Source organism: Drosophila nasuta, chromosome 2L, assembly GCF_023558535.2.
Source record: "Drosophila nasuta strain 15112-1781.00 chromosome 2L, ASM2355853v1, whole genome shotgun sequence".
Taxonomy (NCBI): Eukaryota; Metazoa; Arthropoda; class Insecta; order Diptera; family Drosophilidae; genus Drosophila; species Drosophila nasuta.
Window position 1 is genome coordinate 20,747,103 of NC_083455.1, and position 21,029 is coordinate 20,768,131.

At 39.8% G+C, this 21,029-nt stretch overlaps 8 protein-coding genes and 1 long non-coding RNA gene across 9 annotated transcripts in view; 2 read left to right on the forward strand and 7 right to left on the reverse strand.

Annotated features, from left to right (window-relative positions):
• Nucleotides 1-1,164: 1,164 nt before the first annotated feature.
• LOC132795064 (male accessory gland serine protease inhibitor-like) lies at nucleotides 1,165-1,582 on the reverse strand. The gene is made up of 2 exons (XM_060805496.1): nucleotides 1,457-1,582; nucleotides 1,165-1,385 (listed from the first exon to the last, which is right to left on the reverse strand). The coding sequence occupies exons 1-2, from the start codon at nucleotides 1,521-1,523 to the stop codon at nucleotides 1,204-1,206; spliced, it is 249 nt and encodes an 82-aa protein (XP_060661479.1). The 5' UTR covers nucleotides 1,524-1,582; the 3' UTR covers nucleotides 1,165-1,203.
• A 794-nt stretch (nucleotides 1,583-2,376) lies between these two features.
• LOC132784940 (kunitz-type U19-barytoxin-Tl1a) lies at nucleotides 2,377-3,011 on the reverse strand. The gene has a single exon (XM_060790869.1). It carries the CDS (start codon nucleotides 2,972-2,974, stop codon nucleotides 2,519-2,521), a length of 456 nt encoding a protein of 151 aa, XP_060646852.1. The 5' UTR covers nucleotides 2,975-3,011; the 3' UTR covers nucleotides 2,377-2,518.
• A 1,194-nt stretch (nucleotides 3,012-4,205) lies between these two features.
• Nucleotides 4,206-5,009, reverse strand: LOC132784947 (kunitz-type protease inhibitor 2). Its single transcript, XM_060790881.1, has 2 exons — nucleotides 4,743-5,009; nucleotides 4,206-4,675 (listed from the first exon to the last, which is right to left on the reverse strand). The coding sequence occupies exons 1-2, from the start codon at nucleotides 4,942-4,944 to the stop codon at nucleotides 4,500-4,502; spliced, it is 378 nt and encodes a 125-aa protein (XP_060646864.1). The 5' UTR covers nucleotides 4,945-5,009; the 3' UTR covers nucleotides 4,206-4,499.
• Nucleotides 5,010-7,726: 2,717 nt separating this feature from the next.
• Nucleotides 7,727-8,963, forward strand: LOC132784992 (PI-actitoxin-Afv2a). The gene is made up of 2 exons (XM_060790942.1): nucleotides 7,727-7,846; nucleotides 7,921-8,963. The coding sequence occupies exons 1-2, from the start codon at nucleotides 7,774-7,776 to the stop codon at nucleotides 8,091-8,093; spliced, it is 246 nt and encodes an 81-aa protein (XP_060646925.1). The 5' UTR covers nucleotides 7,727-7,773; the 3' UTR covers nucleotides 8,094-8,963.
• On the reverse strand, nucleotides 8,191-9,141 carry LOC132784966 (uncharacterized). The gene is made up of 2 exons (XM_060790905.1): nucleotides 8,509-9,141; nucleotides 8,191-8,438 (listed from the first exon to the last, which is right to left on the reverse strand). The coding sequence occupies exons 1-2, from the start codon at nucleotides 8,594-8,596 to the stop codon at nucleotides 8,218-8,220; spliced, it is 309 nt and encodes a 102-aa protein (XP_060646888.1). The 5' UTR covers nucleotides 8,597-9,141; the 3' UTR covers nucleotides 8,191-8,217.
• Nucleotides 9,142-10,180: 1,039 nt separating this feature from the next.
• Nucleotides 10,181-10,732, reverse strand: LOC132784957 (early lactation protein). Its single transcript, XM_060790893.1, has 2 exons — nucleotides 10,528-10,732; nucleotides 10,181-10,447 (listed from the first exon to the last, which is right to left on the reverse strand). The coding sequence occupies exons 1-2, from the start codon at nucleotides 10,628-10,630 to the stop codon at nucleotides 10,236-10,238; spliced, it is 315 nt and encodes a 104-aa protein (XP_060646876.1). The 5' UTR covers nucleotides 10,631-10,732; the 3' UTR covers nucleotides 10,181-10,235.
• Nucleotides 10,733-12,039: 1,307 nt separating this feature from the next.
• LOC132783420 (chromosome transmission fidelity protein 18 homolog) lies at nucleotides 12,040-17,061 on the reverse strand. The gene is made up of 12 exons (XM_060788565.1): nucleotides 16,018-17,061; nucleotides 15,378-15,957; nucleotides 15,089-15,317; nucleotides 14,909-15,025; nucleotides 14,749-14,851; nucleotides 14,549-14,691; nucleotides 14,255-14,489; nucleotides 13,706-13,881; nucleotides 13,259-13,392; nucleotides 12,954-13,201; nucleotides 12,369-12,432; nucleotides 12,040-12,308 (listed from the first exon to the last, which is right to left on the reverse strand). Exons 1-12 carry the CDS (start codon nucleotides 16,903-16,905, stop codon nucleotides 12,208-12,210), a joined length of 3,018 nt encoding a protein of 1,005 aa, XP_060644548.1. The 5' UTR covers nucleotides 16,906-17,061; the 3' UTR covers nucleotides 12,040-12,207.
• Nucleotides 17,062-17,326: 265 nt separating this feature from the next.
• Nucleotides 17,327-20,440, forward strand: LOC132783437 (glycerophosphocholine phosphodiesterase GPCPD1). Its single transcript, XM_060788592.1, has 4 exons — nucleotides 17,327-18,882; nucleotides 18,943-19,650; nucleotides 19,703-19,849; nucleotides 19,914-20,440. The coding sequence occupies exons 1-4, from the start codon at nucleotides 17,725-17,727 to the stop codon at nucleotides 20,031-20,033; spliced, it is 2,133 nt and encodes a 710-aa protein (XP_060644575.1). The 5' UTR covers nucleotides 17,327-17,724; the 3' UTR covers nucleotides 20,034-20,440.
• Nucleotides 20,113-21,029, reverse strand: part of LOC132783444 (uncharacterized) — a 35,222-nt gene continuing 34,305 nt past the window's right edge. Inside the window, exon 2 of the long non-coding RNA XR_009632150.1 lies at nucleotides 20,113-20,237. This is a non-coding gene — a long non-coding RNA (uncharacterized LOC132783444). The remainder of the gene's footprint in view (nucleotides 20,238-21,029) is intronic.

Sequence of the window (21,029 nt, forward strand, 5' to 3'; positions counted from 1 at the left end):
GCTCGGTGATTCCCTAATGTTTGTGTGTTATTAATTGAATGAGTTCTGAGTATATTGAAAAGTAAACAATAAACAAATTGTTGATGAACGACAACGAACAAATATATTCTCTCATCATATCAGTACATATGAAAACATTTAAGCATTATCAATTTATACGGAATATATTTAAATATTATTAGTTTGGCATGTTTAAGCTTCTTATACGTAGGTGCACATTTAAAACCAAGCCCTAAAAGTCCCTATTATTGAATGAATGCTTTATTATTAAATAGTGACAGCTTAGTAAAGCTCAGCATCTTTATTTAGGATTCCAGTATTTGAGAATTTCGGCAAAGGAGTCGACAAGGAATGCAAAAAGGATCTTCATTCTGATTCCTGTTTATTTGAATAGTGGTAAATAGAGTACTTTAATTAACTGTATAAACATTGAGACTAAGTGTGTTTGTAGTTTTTCGACTATTTTCCCCCCTTTCTAATATGTAATAATATGTCTTAATCTTTTGCTTTTATCAGTTATCGGCTAAATTTTACTCAGTTTCATACATATGTATATATATTTTTAATGCCAAACGAATTTCCGAATATAAGTTTAGTTTATTACACATTTCCTTGCCTGACAGAGACAAAAACACTTTTGCTCTTATTTGCTCGTTGTTTATATACTATATAGAACGGGTTTTAAGTACTATATATTGAAAAGTAAACAATAAACAAATTGCTTGATGAACGACAACAAGTCAGCTGTAGTCACATATTCATTAGGCAACATTGTCAGATTTATGAGCGTGAGAATAACGAGAGAACTCTAGGGTTTTCCATGACGAGTCATTCAGCAACTTGACGTCTAATGCATAACAATATATTCGAAAAAGGTTTTCCATTTTTATTCGATTGTTTTCTTTCCGATCATATTTAATTTGCTGCCAAAAAGAAATGCCCTTGACAAATGTGGATCGCCAGCTATCAAAATTTGATTCTTGAACTCAGAGAACTATTTATATTCGAAAATGTACTCAAATCGCTGTCGCAGTCGGCAATGCTTGGTGCCGAAACTCAGTTTCTAAATACTGGAAATGAAATACTGATAACCTTAGATGTTCAGCCTTCACACACACTCGTAACCCTGGAGTCTAAAATATTTCAGTGACGAAACGCAGCAGATTAATTTCATACTTTTTATTTTGATCGAAGTTAAGGTTCTTAGTTCACACACTCGGCCTCGCAGGCAGCCTTGGAACTGAAGCGATTCTCATTTCCACCGCATCCGCCATAAACGAAGTCCTTGCATACATTTTCGGCAGGATAGTAGCTGAAACTGGGCTGGAAGGCGGCGCACTTGATCAATCCATTACCATCAACTGCTGGGGGCAAGCCACATTTGGCTGAGGATCAAAGAATTAGTCACACAGTTAGAAGGAAATCATCCACTAATTACTATTATCCTTATGCTTACCGTTCTTGTAGGCCAGAGAGAAGCCAAACAGTGCACAGAGCACAAAGATCAGCGTAGCGAATTTCATATTCAGCAATTGAAACTATATTTTACGACCACTCTAAGAGAGAGACTAACTAAATTATTGAATGAAACTCGATGCTTTATACCATTCCAGGGCTACACCTACTTAGCTAAATCATCAATGTGTGTGTGTGCGATTGTGTACTCTTATGTACAGAGCTCAATAGAGGTGTGTTTATATATTTTATATATTTTTCGTATGTGTGAGCGTACAATTGTGTGCCTAAGTCAAGTTAAAGTTCATTAACAAATGCATGTGAATTCTGTTTTATTAAATACACTGATGGGAATCACCAGGAGCGGATTTCAAATGTAAATATTACAAATTGTTATATTATTAGGAGAATATTGACTCTGAATACATTTTCCACTTATCCATATGGGCATCAACGAAACTGAAATCGATTCTAGTTTTGGGCAACAAAAAATAAATACGTGAGAGTATCTGTTATCAAAATGTGTGTTAGGCTAATTTAATTAAATTTTGTTCTTAAATAAATTTTCTTAAACTTTTTATGTTTAACTCTTTTCAGATCTTTTTAAAAATCTCTCGAATTTATAGAACAAAACATAAGTATGTTTACTTAATAGCTCGTAGTCTATATTTTTTTTGCCATAACTTTCAATTGCAGAATCTTTTTAGATATAAACTTTCACAAAGATACTTAATGAAAAAGTTAAAGAGCGAGAGTGATATGATCGTCACGTTTTTGAAAAGCCACACCCAAACTTTGTATTTCATCGAAATCAAATTAAATAGAATTACGCAGATTTGGATCAATAATAAATTCTGTTTATTTTTTTTTTTTTTTATTGTGACATGTTTGTTTGTACATATATTATATATATTTCGCAGAACGCTCCTGGTACAAAACATAGGCATAGAATAAATACCTATATGTAGGTAAACATATAGTTAAAGTACTTGCATTTCGCAATAACGAGAAAGTTTATTTTAATAATACGATACTTATATACTAAATGAACGTGTGCTTCACACTAAACTTTTGTGGCCTGTGTAGAACTGCTAGTGGACTCTGGCTGCTGTTGCTCGGTAGTCAGTTCGGTGGCAGATTCAGTCGCAGATTCAGCTGTGGATGGTGCTGTAGTTGGTGCCACTTTGGCCAGGCAGACTTGTTCACACTGCTCCTTGGTGTCAAAGTTGTTGCTGTTACCCGCACATCCGCCATAGATGAACTCTTCGCAAGACTGAGTATCCAGATTGTAGGCAAAGCGATAGAAGAGCGCAAAGCAGCGTCCCGTCTCCTTTGGCTGATGACACTGCTCAGGCACGGCATTCACATCGACGGGCACAGCTGGCTGCTGGCCATCCACTTGCTTCTCCACGACCAGCTCCGACTTGGACGGCAGCTGGGATTGATCCACAGCGGCGCTGAGCACAGCGAGAACACAGCTCAGCACACTGAGGGTAATCAAGCAAGACTTGGAATACATTTCGGTTCAGTTGTTGCGTAGCGAATGAATTCAGTTGGGGCACTTGGCCAGGCTTAAATAGCGCTTGCAGTTGCCCATCGAAATGAGTCAGAAAACCTCAAGCCGCACGTACGACGACGACTATCCATAGTTTCTTTACGTGTTGTTGTTGTTGTAGAGGCGTTGGTTGTATTTGCTCGACTCATTCGCCGGCGCTTGTCAATCACAGCCTCGTCTCGTTGACAGTTTCTGACGTCCAATGCCTCTAAAGTATCAGTTCAACGATCCCCATTAATAGCGCTATGCAATATGATACGTAGATAGGGCTAAAACCCGGTTAAATCATTTTTCGGATACTCAATCATTTCCGTACAGCTGCAGTCACTTCCTCGACCAGATCATGTATTACGTAAAACTATCACGAAACGTAGGCTTGTTTGAGAATTCATGACGATGAATATCTGTTAGCTGGAAACAATTTAACTAAATGATTTCCTTAATTTACATTACTTTTTTTACTTTACTGTTTACAAATTGAAGAACTATATTGGAATTACGTGGGAAACCCCACGTAATTTGTATAAAAAGCAAATTGAAGCCACAGAATGAGTTGAAAAAGGTAAACAACACTTGATAATTTGGAAAATCCCACGCAGTTCTTTTTGCACAGCTTGCCAAGTTTATTTTAATATGTGAATAACTAATAAATTGTTGAAATATCATTTTTGGATATTACTATAAAGTTAACAAATTCTGGCTTCTTTATTCAACTGATATTAGTATAAATAATTCGATTTAAAAATCTTTTTGCATAATTGATTTAATAAAAATTTGAATAGAATCATTGAGTTGGGTGAGAAAGTATGAACACCTTAAGTAAATCATTAAATAACTTTTTTTTTAGAGATTCGTATATCATAAGTAATGTTTGCGAAGGTTTTATGCTTAAATTTAATGTAGAAATAATAAATTCATCAATGAATAATGTTGAAATATCATTTTTGGATATTACAATAAAGTTAACAAATTCTTGCTTCTTTATTCAACTGATATTAGTATACTAAATTCTTCGATTTAAAAATCTTTTTGCATAATTAATTTGATACAAATTTGAATAGAATTAAGAAGTTGGGTGAGAAAACACCTTTAGTAAATCATTAATTAAATTTTTTTTAGAGATTCGTATATCATAAGTAATGTTTGCGAAGGTTTTATGTTTAAATTTCATTTAGAAATAATAAATTCATTCATACTTAATTCTTGAAATATTGAAGTCTTCACGAAATCAATCAATTATCTACTGTTTCAATTGAGTTCTATTATCATAATTCGGTAACAACACGCTAAAATAAACTAATAAATATTTACGCTTCATTTAAATATGTAAACAAATTTGCGCTTGGAATTTGAGTCACGAATACAAATAATTCATAGAACTTGATGTTGATGTTTGACTTGGCAAAACTCGCGATAGGTTTGATTTCAAATGTTTATTTGTCTAAAAATTATGCGTTGTGACTGCGTATGTGGCCGATTATATCTTGAATCACTTTCTGATGAGGCACGCCTCTTCGCAAGTCTGCTGGAAACCCCAGCGATTGTCGTTGCCCCGACACCCGCCGTATTTGAACGTTTCGCAAGCATTCTTATCCTTGTTGTAATAGTAACGCTCCAGACTCATGCGACATGGACCGATCTCCAAAGGCTGCAGACATTTAGGATCTAGCGAGAGATACAGAATACAACTTGCAACTTCAACTGCAACATATAAATATTCATTAGACTATACCTTGCTTCTTTTGTTGAGTTTGTGCCGGTTGTTGTTGTTGCTGTCTTGACTTCACTGTAGTTGTGGTGCTTGTTGGCTGTGTTGCCTGTACTAGGGTCTTGGGCTTGGCTGTGGTTACCGCCTGCGTCAGTTGGGCGAGGCAGAGCAACAGTATGGCGGCATGCCACATCACTCGTAACTGGGTCATCTGGTGCAGCTTCATGCTCAATGTGATCGCTGCTGATAACTGCGCGTTATTAACTGCAAACAACAACTGAACCGCTGAAATCTTCTATGATTTCAACTGCCTAACGAGCTTTTGTAGAACAAATGACTATGTGATCTGTGAGAGGGACTGTGCGTGTATATGTGTGTCTCTGCTGTTAAGCGAGGCGTTTAACGCAAATTGCGCATACGACGTGTTGAGCGCGAGCGTGCTTAATTATCAGATCTATGTGTATACACACGTATACCTTCAACACAAATATATATACATATATGTATATATAGTTGTATTTATATAGAAAGGCTGACTTGAAAGCTTCTAAGCACAAAACCTGAACTTTTGTATACACTGCGATGTATTTATTTCTCATTTGTTTGTTTTAAATATTAATGACTTCTAACTTCATCGTTAGAAGTCAATCCAAAATAGTATTTACGCGAGAAGAATTTATTTATTATTCTAAATTATTAGTCGAAATATTTATCAATAGACTTAGTGACATATATATAGGGTATCTACAATATCACCTTCTATGGAATTTGCGTTAATTTGTTATAATTTTTATCTGGTTTAGTAAATCAGTTCTCATTAAATTCTTGCACATCTGATGACATTAAATTTAACACTCAGTGCTTTATTTGATTTAATTGCTATATTCAACAAAATTATTTTTGTTTTTTCATATTCGCAATTATTCATATAAATATTCAAGTATTTAGTGAGTGAAATACTCATTTATAACTAGTAATTTGTCAAAATTTTCGCATTGAATTTCCCTACAACAATTTGCATTATAAATGAGCAATTACTGACTGCACTCGAACTAAGTACTGAGTAAAGGTATGAATACGAATATAAGTATGAATAAGTATGAGTACTCAAACATACTTAGGAATGCATTGCACTTGGCAGACTCATTAAAATTGCATTAAGAATTGGTTAACAGAGACGGAGACAAATCACAGGACGATGCAGGCCAAAGTGATAATTAGACGGACATTATAAGGGCCTAAATGACGTGGCCAAGACCGAGACTGGGGCAAAAACGTTGGCAGGTGTTAATGCACAGGTCAAATTGAATTATCACTCAACAACGATGCTGTGGATGATGATGATAATGATGAAGATGATTAGGCATGCTGGGAGAGTACTATGAGTAGAGTACAGCCAACAGAATCGTGCTATTTATTCATTAGCTCAACACTCAAACGCACTACAAATGGGTGGCACGCAAATTTGGCTGATTGAATGCCCGAAATGCCAAGTGAGAGTGAGTGTGTGTGACTGTGTGGTGACAATTCAGTTAACTGTTTAATTTGCTTGAAATAATTGAAATGCTGCCCAGGCGAGACACATTAATTGCACCCCTGTCCCTTTCCCTTCCCCTTCCTCTACCCCTGTCCATCTGTAACTGTGTGTTTAATTACTAAATTAGGCCTAGTCCCCAGTTGAACGACGAGATGCAAACCCAAAACTAAGCAACAGAGCAACGTGAATACACTCAACTCTTATTAGTTCATTTAATTAACTGGGCTCTAGCTGAATAGATTCCCCCAGCGTTTAGCCAAAGTGCTCCAAATCTATCTTTGTATATGCAAAGTGCAAAATGTATCTGTATCTCGATTAACGTATGCATGTAAACAACTTTAGTTGAAATCGAAAGCTCGCTCATTTTAGCTCCAACAACAGCATTTAGATCTTTTTTTCTCGCACTTTTATTGGAAATACCCCAAGCAAAATCAACTTCAATTTGTTGTCTTTGTAGCTGGTGTTGTTGTCATTGATATGCGGAACATGTTTTTTTTTCTGTCTGTTGCCACTGCAAAGTTTTTACGTCATTACTGCGAACAACGCTGTTTGTTATGAGCACTTTGTGTGCAGGGTATTAGTGAGAAACGAAGGCATATCGATTTAAGGTCTCTTTATTTGAAAATATTCCATTTTGTTGTATTTTCAGCGTAGGGCATTGCTTGGATTACAAGCTCCATTGTTTGTTTTGCATATTTAAAAATCTAAGCCAATTAAAATTATTTTTTCGATAAGTAACTCGTTTATAGATATCATAATTAAGCTAATTGGCTGCTATTAATGCTTTGTGTTGGGTGTAGGGTATCCGTTAGGGAATGAGGTATAACGAGAATGGAATACCTAATTAGATTATTTTCTGTTACAACTGTTTTTCAGAAATTTGTGTATTCAATTGCAGCAAGAAATTTTATTCTCTTCTATCCTCTCTCTCTTCTTATTGTTGTAGGGCATAAATAACAGATATTAGGAGTTATTATCTTAATATGTTGTCTTGATAGTTTACAATTTAAAAACAATTGTAATGCAGTTTACAAATTGATAATCAATCAAACTCAATGTCAAATTAATGCAGATTACAACACTTGAAATTGATGCGAATATTAATTGCAAAACACGTGGGAAATTTCTCACTAGTAATAATATATTTTACAAACAATATTGAAAGCAAACTTTTCCATTTAATAAGCAGTGTAGGAAAAAGCAAAAAAAATGCGCAGTACTCCAAGTGTTTTAACCTTTGCACTAAATGTTTAATATATGCACTTAGCAAACAACAAATCTAATCTACGATTTAAGCTAATAAATCAATGATCTAAGCGAAATCGACAAAACAAAAACCAAAAAAGTACAGTAGGTGAGATGAGAGTCGTGCTGGCCGATAGTTGTGGGTACGTTTGCAGTTAACTTGGTCAATGCTGAATCTTGGCAAAGCGGCAAGAGAAACATTTGGAAAATAACAAATAACAATTGACAGTTGTTCAGTGAGTTGTTGGCCAAAGAACGCGGCGGATCATCGAAATGCCTTGGCAATGGCTGCTGCTGCTCTTCTCGCTGCTGATGATCGACGGTGGCAGTGGCGCCTCCAAACGTGGTAAGCTACATGGTGATACTATAAGCCAACAATCGAGTTGTGTTCGCTAAGAAGTGTTTTGTGTGTTGTTGCAGTTAAAATGTGTCTGCAGCCGATGATCAGCGGACGCTGCTTTGGTCACGTCGAGAGCTATGCCTACAATCCGCTCCAGCGTCGCTGCGAGGCCTTCATCTATGGCGGTTGCGGTGGCAACGAGAATCGCTTCGACAGCAAGGCCGAGTGTGAATATAGTTGCCGTGATATTTAAGCCGATGAACCGTAAAACCGATCGCGAAATGATTATGAATGAATGTGAATCAATGCTCAATTAATAACAGAAACTGGCCAGAAACTGAATTCATAACTTTGTTTGCGATTACTAAGTAGTATATTCAATTTGTTGTTTGATTCGCCTTGTTGTTGTTAATGTTAGTGCGCCGCTTCACGTGTCGCGGATTGTTGCAAATCTTCTCGCAATCCTCGAGTGTGTTAAACAGCCGCTTATTGCTGCAACCCATGTACTTGCAGTGCTGTGTCTCTATGTCATAGTAAATGCCCAGAGTGGAGGGCACGCAGAGGCTGCTCGTGCTTGGCTTCACCTGGCACAGATCGCCTATTTGAAACAATCGAAATGTCAGTTAACAATGCTTAAAGGTTGCTCATATGTCTCTCTTTTTACTTACGTGTCTTGGCCGCAATCATGTGCAGCTCCAGGCACAGAAACAACAGCGTGATCAGGCTCAGCATGGACATTTGCATTCCTCGACTCATTTTGCAATTTAAAATACTATCTGGCAGAAGTGATGATGACAGTGATAGTCGCAGTAGCTGTAGCTGTAGCTTAAGTCTGCTTCTTTTGATCCTTTGTGTGTATTCAGCTTTGGACTGTGGCTGGCACAGATATCATCTGAATTTCCATAGATTCCCTGTCGTCAATGGCTGCGACGAAGTTGTGTGAAAATGCGCAGCTACTCGCCATATATATTGGCTTATAAATGAAGTGGATTAATGCTTTATGTCTATACTGTACTTAGTATACGGATCTGTTGATTTCGATTTATGAGTTCTTTATACTCGACAGCGGCATCGACATCGACTTCGGTGAGAGTTCAGCACAGTACGTAGACCAAGCTTGTGTGTGCTAGTCCCAAAAATTCCACAACGATTCACAACGAACCTTTTGGCACAATTTTTGTAGATTGTAGATTCACAATTTAATTTTTTTTACGGATTGGTTTCAAATCCAAATCAGCTCTACTTTGCAGTATATATTTTTATGTATATGTTTTGGGTAAAAGCAATTTTAATTAATTTTTGTGTTTTGTGATTCTTTATATATGATTTTTACGCCACTTTTGGTCACTGGCTAAGTTGGGGCTCTGCTTTTTTGAGCTGTCGCAAACTCGACTCGAAACCTCGAACAAAAGCCAACATCACACAGTAATCAGGCTGCGCTCTGCCAATAGCCGCTGTCAACGCTGACGTTGCTCATTTGCTCACTGATAAGACATTTATGAGTGTGTACATACACGCACACACACACACACACACACACGTCTCGCAGCCTTATAAGTTGATAATATGTAATGTAGAAGTATGCACTCAACGATCTCCTCTGGGATGCTCCCCAGTATTCCAGCTTAAACCGGCGTGTGCCTGTTGCAGAAGGCCATATTGCTACTCTTAGTCAGGGCTGTCAGCACAATTATGAACATTCAACGACTTCACAATACCCTTATTATAATATTGTAAATTATTCAAACAACAAGCTGTATGCAACTTCATAGAATGTGTACCAAATGAACAATAAAAACTTACCTTTGAATACATCGTTAAAATTTCTATAATTTATTATTTATTACAATAATTTACTTTTATAGAACATGCATCTGTTCAATTTCATTTTTCATAAGTAGTTTTTTAATTTTCATATCTTCTGAAAAATAGTCTGGAATAATTTTTGAATATGATAAGTAATGTTACGTATCTTGTCTTTTTCTTGGTGTTGCATTTAACTTGTTTTGTCTAAATGTTTTATCAATGCCTAGTGCCCCCATTTAGTAAGTGTATTAATAGCTGACGCAAGCGATGCTCCGCAGTGAACTAAGTCAGCTAATTAAGTAGACTGCGACTTGGAACATGCCACACTTAAGCTAGGCAAAGTCAAACACGTTTCGCCATGTCGAGTCCGAAGAGTCCAAGCTCCTGAACGCAATGTGAAAATAGGGAGTTACGTCACGGGTCGATGAGGGCGACCGATCAGTTGGCATAAGAATTTTGTTGTGAATTTGATTAGAATCTGTTCAGACGTAGTTTATTGTATAGTATATAGTAAGTAGCATAAGAACTGTGAACTGTGCTGTGAGATTGTTTTGTTTATTCGATAATCGCATCACAACGATCTGTTTTTTCATTCATTGCGATAGTATTCGCGATTGTGACGTTGACCGCGCACACACTTTACAATGCAATCCTGTTGGTTGCCAAAGCTTTGCCCAGGCGTCACATGGCAGGCACTGATCGTGTACTCCTCACAGTTTCCTGTGGCAGGATCAAAGTAGAAGCCATCGATCTCGATGGTGCAAATGCCATCAGCACGTGGCGGCGGCATCAAGCAAATACCTGATAAAGCGATATAAACAAAACGTAATTAACAAATTGCAATTGCGATGCGGTTAAATTTTGCTGTATCTGCAACTTACTTGGTATTGATCGAGTGTAACGTGTATCAATGTGCCTGCTCTCACCTAACCAGACGAACAGCAGCAACAACAACAAACCCAACACAGACTTGAACGATGCCATCGATGACTCGGGACTCTCAACTACACAACACAACACACCAAGCCGGCAATCGAGTAAGTGAGCGAGTTTCAAAGCGTCCAACAATATCAGTCTCAAAGACGACAACAAAGAGCACAACAACACCCTCAGCAATAGCAACAGCATCAGCAACAGCTACAGCCACAGCTGGTGATACCCCAGCAGCTAAACGGATGCGATAAGCAGACGCATGTGTCAGCAATAAAAAAATAGTTTTTTTTTGTTCTTTCATTTAGTTAAATATTTATTATTTTTATGTAAATATACAAAGTGATAAGAATATGCATCTACAGCAAAGTAGTGTTTATCTAGAATGGTGATTTTGATCATTTTGAAGCTTTATTTATTGCACCACTTCTCTTGCACTATTACATAAGTTTTAATCTTTAAAAAGAGTCTTGTCCTGTACAAACAAGTGAAAATAAGTAATAGTGCGCATTTCCTTTAACACTCGGATTTATGCCGGGTCCAATAAATTTTGACAGGATATGACCGAGATACAGTTCATTTTCGAGGAAAGACAATTAGTTTTTGGCATAGCATGGTGAAATTCTTAAAAATTGTGACAGAATGTACTTTCTTGTAAACAGGTTAAGTAGTACTACAATTTGACATTCGGCGATTTCAAGAAACTTCTAAAAAAATTTCACCTTAAATTTGTCAAGGGGTAGGCATGGAAAATTGCTGAAAATTCTAAAAATTCGCCGTATCTCATCCATTTGAAGGACGATTGGGATGTCCTTTGGAACAAAGATAGCTCTTATCAATACAAACCGATTGGTATGACAAAAAGGACGAATGTCCTTTTGGCTGTCACGTTACAAGGACTTTTTTCTAAACAGAAAATAGCCTATATCTCGGCTGATTCTTGATTAATCCTTTCGAATACTGTGTCAAATAAAACCTATAGATTATACCTATTATCATGCCGAAGGACATTAAAATCGTCCTTGTAGTTCTCGAGTTATTCTGGATTTTGTGAGTTTCTTCAATTTGGGCTCTGTCAAAGCCGATGTTTGCTTGCCCCTAAAAGTATGCAATATAATTTTTGTTAAAGCAAGTTAGACGTTTCATTCAAATTCAAAACGCCATTCGGAGCTTTTAATGCAAGTGACTTTCTGCATTGTTGGCTGCTGCTGATTTATGTTCGCCTGGTAATTCACCCTATGATGGGACACTTTTTGGCTTCAACTGACTGAACGTCATGATCTCGAAAAATGGCTGCAAAGTCAGTTTAAGTACCAGGCGAACAGAAATGAGCAGCAAGCTGCAAGATTTAGTTTGAGTGAAATTTAACTTGAGTGAAAATGTAGTGCCCTGAGTGAGTTGCCCAATGGTCGTTAATTTTGAATGGATACTTTTCCACCAATAAAATAAAACAACGTTAATTTTCAAACTTTTAGCCGATTTTATTCTTAAAATCCTATCCTAAAGGACAAACAACATTTATCCTTTTTTTGTATTCTATTTTACAGTTTTAAATTATGAACATATGTATAAAAATGCAATAATAAATATAATATTTAATAATATAACAATTATAACTGGTTTGTCTTTGATTAAAGAAGCTCATTTAGGTGGACATCCTTGCGAACAGCGTTGTTGTAGCCTTCCTTGTAGCGATACCATATAGGACTCTTAACAATGGCATCCGTTTTGGCTGCGAGAAAAGCGCTTATTATTATAAAAAAAAATAAAAGAATTTAAGGAAATTACTTACCCTCCTCGTTGGACGTCGAAGCTGTTACTTTGTGAGTCACTCGGCCAAAGAAGTCCTTGGTGAGCTGTGAAGAAAGAACAAAGAAATCAAATGAATTAACTGAATAATATATTATTAATTTTCAAGGAGGGAATGGGAAGTTCAACAATGAAATAAAAATAAACAAATGCTGTATAATAAGAATAAAGCTTTATATAAAGTGTCAGGACTGCAAAACAACCCCCAGAGTAAAGGACCTTCCTGCAGTTGGTCGTTTTTTGTTGTCGCATTCGTTTGAGAGTGGCAATAAATGTTCGTTTGGCTTGATCCCACATTACGACCCCAATGAATCCCCTTATGGGTTATTAGCTCTTACAGGATTTGCACAGCGCAAGCACAAACGCGAGCAAAAGCCAGAGTAGACTACTTTATCTGGTGGGTGGCAGGGTGGCCAACTAACATGTAGCATATGCCCAAATTGTGGCAAAGAAAAATTTCAATAAGCTGCGCAACGGCCAAAAATATTTGCAACAAAATTGCTGCTAAGTAAATGCAAGGCATGCAAATTGATGGCATAGAAATATGGAGAATGCTCCACGGACGCACCTGCTGCTTGGGTGCATTGCGTCCATTGATGTCCGTAATTTGCTTTGGCTTCAATGTTTGCAAATGATTTGGCAGTCGCGGTGATGCCGTCTTCTTCTTTGTGGCTGCCGCCGCTGCACTCGATGTAGATGGTTTCTTTGCTGCATCTCCATCATTGCCCTTGGGCGCGGCTCGACGTATGCGCTCGAGGTCCACCTCACGAGCGATTAACTGGCGACTGAAGTACGGCAGCGTGAGACCAGCAGCACCTAAATAGAAAAGTATTATTATTTGATTCAAATATTTAGTGCTTTCAGTTGACTTACCTGGGAAGGCACAGAGCGTATCCAGATCGGGCTCGGTTTGAAAAACATAATGTCCTTCTGATGATTTGACTTGAATAAAGTTTACACCCAAATCGACCATCACTTGAATGGTGTGGCGCAGATCATATTGTTCCCTGGATAAAGAAAGAAGTTTGAAATAGGTAATTATTAAATTAAATGTATAGAAACTTAAATACAAATTTCGATATGGTAAGAATTGGAATAAAGGAATAGATAATTAATAAAAGTAAGTAACAATTCTAGATATGAATTGCAGACATAGACTAGACTACATTAATAATAAAATATTTAGAAATCAACAAAGAGCTTATAATCTCTATCTTGTCACAAATGCTGTGGGCTACTTAGAGTCGCTTGGCCATCTGCCTAATGACTCTTAGCAGACCATTTAATTCATCCACAACTCATGCTTGTTAATGCACTCACTTTTGCGATAACAGTTGTACAGCCACTGAGCGCAACTGTGGCGAAAGAATGCGCTTCAGCAGCGGCACCGTGTCCAGCAGTAGAATGTTGCCCTGACCGACGCCCTGTGCCGATGAGGTGATACCTTTGCGCAGCGACAGAAAAATGTTGCGCTGGTTCGTGCATTTCTGATTGAACTGTAAAGAGAGAGTGAGATGAAGAGAGAGAATGGTAAGTGGTGGCTTTGCTTGTGAACGAGCTTGTTTTTAGTGTAAACAGTGTGAAATCTATGGAGAACTCTCATTAATCTTGTGATTGCATTTGAGGCACATAATGCACAAGAAATTACATGGCTTGATTGTGTTGATTATGCACTTTTCTGTGGCCCTCGCCCAGCTCTGTTTGCCCCAGCTAATGAGGACTGCATAATACATGAGGTTGCCTCAAAAGAAAACCTACAGCTTACATTCTAAATGAAAAGAAGCGATGCGACCTGAGGCCCATCAGCATCATCCTCAGTGTCGTCGTCGTCATCGTGCTCAACGTTTAACGCCGTCGTTTTTTGCTTACCTCAAAGCCACGCGTGGGAAATGCAATTTTCGGCCAGGCCAATGTGGCAAAGAGCAAATGCCATACCACAAACCCGTACTGCAAATATGGATAAACGCTGTAGTTCTGCTGCCTTGAGATCTGATACTGCAGTGCATCCGTGAAGCAAAACCACTGCAAGGCCTCGCAAATGCCATTGAAATTTGGATCCGGCATTTTTTGCTGCAAATAGTTTTCGTAGACGCCCTGAGCGAGTCTGCATTGGACAATAAATAATTGTATAATAATTCAAGAAGTCCCATTTACCTAGCTTACCGCTCGTAGTCACCACTAGAGTGCACTACATCGAGTACATTACGCACTCTTGTGCCCACTGACATGTTCGTCATTGTCACCTGGGCAGGCTCATCACCGTTGCCAGAGCTGTTCTGCTGCAGCATCTTTTTGGGACGTTGTATCTGAAGAGCAAGCGCACTGAATTATCAATTCAATATCTACAAAATTGCTGCACTTACTCTGAACACTGCACCCCAAACATCGAACAGTCCTTGATGCCGATCCTTTTGGCCCAGATTGTTGTTCAGCACATCCTGCAGTGTCAAGCTGTGTTTCTGTACACTAAGGAAAAGAAAATACAATTTAGAATAGAATTTTTACAAAGAGTACGAAACTTACTTGAAGAACTGCATGGAAGAGATGCAGCTGCGCACATCGTTGCCTGACTTCTCGGCCAAGGCAATAAGCGAACCAAAGTCTGTCTTCAATTGCTCCTTGCGCGAAATTTGTAGCAGTCTATGGTAAAATAGGAAAGGTCATTTGACGAGTCTCAGAATTAAACTCTTGACTGCAACTCACCGTTCAGCCAAACGCGCAGCATCGATGGGCGGGAAGTTGACCACAAAAGCTATTTGCCGCAGGGGCCGCAAAGCGGGATCGTAGATGTCATTACAAATGCAGATGATGGGTCGACGCAGCACATTGTGCTCCGCCTTGGCTCCCTTGGCCTTTACCTTGCTGTAGATTCCGTCGCTGACGAACTTAACCAGATACTCAATCGATTGCTTTGGTGCCCCATCAATTTCATCTGCAATACAAACAATGATAAATACTTTTTCTTTAGCCTATCTATTATCTGCAAAATTACCCAGCACAATGCAATTGGGTCGTTTGTCCTGATTAAGCACCGATGACATTTGCGTGCCATTTTCTAGAGCCAGCTTAAATGCCTCTGGACTGCGATCATCGGAGGCATTGATTTCTCGCACATTGTAGCCCGCATGGCGGGCAATCGTATGCGCTAGCGTTGTCTTGCCCAGACCTGGGGGACCACAGAGCAGTGCCACCTTTTGCATAGGTCTGCCAAGCTCATCCACGTTGGTGTTAAGCGCTTGACGTGTTTTGCGCTGTCTCCAACCTCCATTCGATTCGAATTTTCCTGTGCGTTTATTGAAGCTATTCAGTTGCTGTGCCGCCGAAGACGAGTTGGAGTTAGAGGTGACTGCCTGCTGCTCCTGCTTGCTGTGGAAGGCCTTGCCAAAGACTATTTTGTCCCACATTTTCAGCCAGTAGAGCAGACTGCGATTGGTCATTTCATCTGATAGTAAATCAATGTATTTACGTGGCTTGTACTTGTCCACCCAAAGGCGTCCAGTCTCTGGACTGACGCTAGGCGTTGCCGCAGCCTCTATTTGTGGTTGTGTAGCGGGAGCCATGCGACGCAGCACCTGCAAGAAATACAGAGAGATTAAAATAGATGTTGATAGCAAAGATTGAGTGACTCTTACCAGCTCATTTGCTTCCTGCCACACTTGTTGCTTTGCTTCGCCCAGCAGGCTGCCAATTTGTTGGCCACGCGCGCTCAGCAACTCCAGCTGCCGTCGCTCATAGTCCTCGGAATGATAACGCACATACAGACGCTCTAGATCGCTGCGTTGCAGTGCGAGAAATGGCCACGAGGGTATCTCATATGACAGATTCTTCATCTTAAAGTCGTGCAACGCCTTCAGACGCGACACATCATCGTGACGAACTGTTTTGCTGGACTCGCGCATCTTACGACGCAGCTCGAGAATGCGTTCAATGGCATCGTTGTCGCGCTGCTCCTCGGTGCGTGCCTTCTTTACCATAGGATCCTCGTAGCTCTCGTGATACAGATCATCGATGTCGCCAAACAAATCGCGTTCCAGACGCCGTTTGTTTTTGCCACGCAATCCCAGCTCTTGCAGCTGCTCGGCGGCTGCTGTTAGCAAGGGCGCCGCATGATCTGTCACATCGCTGGCCAGCTCTTTGATCGCCGGCATTCGATGAAATGGCGTGGAACAACCACGTCCCGCCGTCGGTCCTTTGGGTGTGCCAAAGAGCCGACGATTCACTTGGCCGCCACCGGCGCTTTCTTCAATTTGCGTGGCGCCGAATGTGATCTGCGACAACTGTGGCGAACTTATCGTTGAATTGCTCAGTCGCGACACATCATGCATTGCTGCATTAGTTGGGGGCGCTCCATCAACTTCAACATCAAATACTTGCCGCTTCTCGAGAGCTGCTTTCGCTTTGTGCGATGTACTAGGTCCGTCGTTGTACGCATCGTACTCGTGCGGCATATCCTCCAGCAGCTCGAGTTCATCCTGATATTGCAGTTCAAACTCTTCATTTTCATCGGGATATTGATCCATTGCAAGATCAACAAAACTCTGCAAAACTTAACACTGCAATAAGCCAGTGCAAAAAAACTCCCGCCAAAATACAGAGCATGCATACTAAAGCTGCCTGCTATGTTAAATTATTATTCAGGTGGCAACGCTGCGTCGTGCGATAGTTCGATAGCCGGCACAATAGGCAAGGAGCTACGTGACAGAAGCTTAATGCATTGCCTGTAATGTTGTGACGTAAACACATTTAAATTTGCAACTGCCGAGTTAAATGCCATTAAATGTAAGCAACAGTTAGTAATTTAAATGAATGTAAATATTATTTATTTAATTTCGTTTGCAATAATATGTGCTCAGATGTCCGTTAATAGGCAGTTACGTGCAAAACATATGTTTTGCTTTGCGTGCTACCTTGTAATCCTATAGAACCATGTCATCTGTTTTTCTGCTTATTGCAATGCAAAAACTCGCAGTATCAGTTCAAGCGCAAACAACGTTAATTCGCGACTGTGTTTCATTTTGGACATAAATTATAAATAAATAAGTGGATCAGAGCATTACAAACGGAGATGCTTTTATAGTATATGCATAAATAACAAAAACAGCTGATTGTTGATAGCAGTAACAGCAACAGTTGGACTCGATACCAACTCGAGATAATCTGCCGACTTTGCCGAGACTGCGTCGTGCCCTTTTCTCATCCCGCTAATCACAGCCAACGTATCAAATTATAATTATCGAAATGTGCATAAAACTGTAAAACACAAAGAGAACTTTGTTGCCTTCAGATACAAAGTGAAAGTTTCGCTGGTAAAATAAATTAGCTTAGATAAACAATTAATAATGTCACGTTGGTCTGCCCCCGACTGCGAGGAGGACGCCATGGCCGCGCCCTCCGCTTGCCCAGCAACACCACCGCCTGCGAGTCAGCAACGCATCTATGGCGACATCAATGCCAATCGCTTGTGGACATTTCGTGTGCTGATGAACGATCCACTGGCAGCCAACGAGCAGCTCGCTATTGTGGGCAGCTGTGAGGCGTTGGGCAACTGGCAGCACAGTGGAGCAGTCCTGATGACCAGGCAACAAGCGGGAGAGGAACAGCAAGAGCAGGAGGATGAGCAGGATGGCAATGTGTGGACTGCACAAGTGTATATACCACGTGAGTGTGCTACCGAGTATCGGTATATGGTCTGCGGCATGGATGCGGCTTCGGAGCAGTTGTTGGTGCGCCGTTGGGAAGTCCAATTGCAGCCACGTCGCATCGCGGAGCTTGACGAGCCGAGTGGTCAGTGCGAAGACACATTTGGTCATGTGCTGGGCCAGCAGCGAAGGGTAGATCGTGGTTGGTTGACCAAAGAGACGCTGGTGCAGCTGAAGTTCTTCTACGCGCCGTTCACATTCAAACAGCGCATGAAACGACGTCTCGTTCATGTCAAGGTGACGCCCATGAATCTGCGCATACCTAGCGCCGGTTGTGTTGGTGGCGACACAGTGACACAGCTGGAGGATTCACTATCAAATGACACGCACGATACGCGCGAGAATGGCGGCGACAGTTCAGCATTTGCCTTTAGCGAAGTGGTTACCCTTAGTTCGGATGAGTGCGAAGTGCGTGCACAGGAACAGTTTGGCACTGCATGTGGTGCCGAGGATTTGGTTATCTTTCATCTGACTGTTGCGGATATGGAGAATACGGCGTATCTGATTGATCTCTACAGCTATAGCTCGAAGGTGGCCCGGGAGGATGGTCCACCATTGCATTTGGGCTATCACTATGTGCTGCCCAATTTGTTTAAACGCTCCGAGGGCAATCTGGAGCTGGCCATCACTTGTGCCAAGGGCCATCGACCACTGGGTATGATGCGGCTGGGTTACTTAATTGTTAAACCTTCTTCACACAGCGCCCACTTGAATATGCGTGTGAGTTATGCCCGCTATTGGAACAACAAATGGACGGGTCTTGATGTGGGACATCGCGGCTCGGGCACCAGCTTCAAGGTTTGGCTTTAAAACGCACTCTGAATTGTATAATTATTTAACAAGTGACTTAATTTGCAGGCCAAGGATGCCGTCATCAGGGAGAACACAATCACCTCGCTGAAGAATGCCGCCGATCATGGCGCTGATATGGTGGAGTTCGATGTGCAGCTTAGCAAGGATCTGGTGCCTGTGGTCTATCATGATTTCATGATCTATGTATCGCTAAAGAGCAAGTGCAGCATGCAGGAACATGACTTTCTAGCGCTACCCATGCGTGAACTGACTTTGGATCAGCTCAAGAAACTTAAGGTCTATCACACCGCCGAGGGATTGTCACGCGAAACGCGTTCCTTTCACAACGATGATCTGCTGGAGCATCAGCCATTTCCACAGCTTGCTGATGTGCTGGATGCGCTCGATGAGCATATTGGTTTTAATATTGAGATTAAATGGTCGCAACGTCTTCAGGATGGACGCATGGAGGAGGAGTTTGAGCATGTTGTCGATCGTAATCTGTATATTGATTGTATACTCGATGTGGTGCTGCGCAAAGCGGGCAAGCGTCGCTTGGTGTTCAGCTGCTTTGATCCCGATATTTGCACCATGTTGCGCTATAAGCAGAATCGCTATCCGGTTATGTTCTTGACGTTGGGACACACCACCAAGTATGAGAAATATATGGATCCGCGTGGCAATTCGATGGAGACTGCGGTGTGGCATGCGGTGGCGATGCAGCTGTTGGGCATTGTGGCGCATACGGAGGATTTGTTGCGTGATCCCAGCCAGGTAAAATGATCAGCTATCATTTTGGGGGCATTCATCTATACGAATGTTCCAGGTGAATCTTGCTAAGGAACGTGGCCTGGTGCTCTTCTGCTGGGGCGATGACAACAATTCCAAGGACACAATCAAGCTACTCAAGGATTTGGGTCTGCATGCTATCATCTATGACAAGATGGATGTGCTCACCAGCAAGGAGGTCAAAGTGAGTGCCAATAACTAAACTTGTACTTCATACTTATTTCTGATTATTCTCTTTTCAATTACAGCAAAGTGTATTTCTGCTGCAGGCCAAGGACAGCCAAAAGGAGATGCTCAAGCTACAGGCCCTTGAAACTGGCCACGTTTGGCACACTACCGAGTCTGGTCAGGAAGAGCAGCAGGCTTAAATACTATTTTTCTTTAGTTTCATCTCGAGACAGTCGTAAACTTATTCAAACTGTCGCGCAGCATCATTTTTGTCACCAAGCCAATATTTATTTTTAGTAGAATTGTAAATTATACATTTACCTGTCCATTTATAGTTCCATATTTCTATTAAATGGTATTTCACAATGGCTCTCTATACTTCAGATGTTCCCAAATTGCAACCTCTGAAAAATGAAAAAAAAAAAATGTTATTGTATGAAACATGTTTGCTGTGCTTGTCAAACGTTATTTGCTAAGATAAAACAATTCAAATCAATCGGATAGAAGCAAAAAGAGAGTAAGCATTTTATAAACTATACTTTCTAAAGCATGTTATTCAAATGTCGCTTAATAAATGCGCCTAATATTTGTACAAAATGGCAGACCAATAAAAAATTTATTTGTTTATTTTGTTATTTGAATAATGGGTGTTTGGCTGGCTAGCAATCTCTTATTTAATTATTGTAATTGCACACTGAGCAAGCGGAGACCACTAAACTGTAAAATTAACTTAAACAATTGCTTTAATTGTTTACAGAGAGAACGTATACGCATTCGTCATTGTCAACAGTAACTCTCAAACTGTACGACATGCAGCGCATGTAACAAGCTACAATTAAATATTTTTTTGTAGTTAAAATACAACTAATTTAATAATAATTACCATTAAAACAATAAAAAAAAATAAATATCTACATATTTATAATTATGATTTGAAAATTTATTGCGTATACGCAGTGTTGCCTTCTAATGCTTAGGCAATTGCAATTAAATTCCTTATTTAAAAAAATGTAATAAATACTTGCACTAGGAATAACTAGAGTAATAATTAACACTAGATTCATTAAATATATTTTTATTTTATAAGAGTAATAATTCACACTTATAAAATTAAAATATATTTCATGAAAATATATTTGAAACTTGAATTTGAAATTTCATTGCGTATACGCAGTGTTGTATTTAGGCGCTAAACT

Bases quoted from the DNA above. Each gene is read 5' to 3' on its own strand.
- LOC132784966 (XM_060790905.1), bottom strand. From the start codon at position 8,596: ATGAGTCGAGGAATGCAAATGTCCATGCTGAGCCTGATCACGCTGTTG. The intron at 8,439-8,508 runs GTAAGTAAAAAG...TGTTTCAAATAG, and splicing joins CATGATTGCGGCCAAGACAC to GCGATCTGTGCCAGGTGAAG.
- LOC132783437 (XM_060788592.1), top strand. From the start codon at position 17,725: ATGTCACGTTGGTCTGCCCCCGACTGCGAGGAGGACGCCATGGCCGCG. The intron at 18,883-18,942 runs GTTTGGCTTTAA...CTTAATTTGCAG, and splicing joins GCTCGGGCACCAGCTTCAAG to GCCAAGGATGCCGTCATCAG. The intron at 19,651-19,702 runs GTAAAATGATCA...CGAATGTTCCAG, and splicing joins TGTTGCGTGATCCCAGCCAG to GTGAATCTTGCTAAGGAACG.
- LOC132795064 (XM_060805496.1), bottom strand. From the start codon at position 1,523: ATGAAATTCGCTACGCTGATCTTTGTGCTCTGTGCACTGTTTGGCTTC. The intron at 1,386-1,456 runs GTAAGCATAAGG...TTTGATCCTCAG, and splicing joins CTCTCTGGCCTACAAGAACG to CCAAATGTGGCTTGCCCCCA.
- LOC132784957 (XM_060790893.1), bottom strand. From the start codon at position 10,630: ATGGCATCGTTCAAGTCTGTGTTGGGTTTGTTGTTGTTGCTGCTGTTC. The intron at 10,448-10,527 runs GTAAGTTGCAGA...TCGCTTTATCAG, and splicing joins TTACACTCGATCAATACCAA to GTATTTGCTTGATGCCGCCG.
- LOC132784992 (XM_060790942.1), top strand. From the start codon at position 7,774: ATGCCTTGGCAATGGCTGCTGCTGCTCTTCTCGCTGCTGATGATCGAC. The intron at 7,847-7,920 runs GTAAGCTACATG...GTGTTGTTGCAG, and splicing joins CAGTGGCGCCTCCAAACGTG to TTAAAATGTGTCTGCAGCCG.
- LOC132783420 (XM_060788565.1), bottom strand. From the start codon at position 16,905: ATGGATCAATATCCCGATGAAAATGAAGAGTTTGAACTGCAATATCAG. The intron at 15,318-15,377 runs GTAATTTTGCAG...TTTGTATTGCAG, and splicing joins ACCCAATTGCATTGTGCTGG to ATGAAATTGATGGGGCACCA. The intron at 12,309-12,368 runs GTAAGTAATTTC...CTTTTCTCGCAG, and splicing joins TTCGACGTCCAACGAGGAGG to CCAAAACGGATGCCATTGTT.
- LOC132784940 (XM_060790869.1), bottom strand. From the start codon at position 2,974: ATGTATTCCAAGTCTTGCTTGATTACCCTCAGTGTGCTGAGCTGTGTT.
- LOC132784947 (XM_060790881.1), bottom strand. From the start codon at position 4,944: ATGAAGCTGCACCAGATGACCCAGTTACGAGTGATGTGGCATGCCGCC. The intron at 4,676-4,742 runs GTATAGTCTAAT...ATCTCTCGCTAG, and splicing joins AACTCAACAAAAGAAGCAAG to ATCCTAAATGTCTGCAGCCT.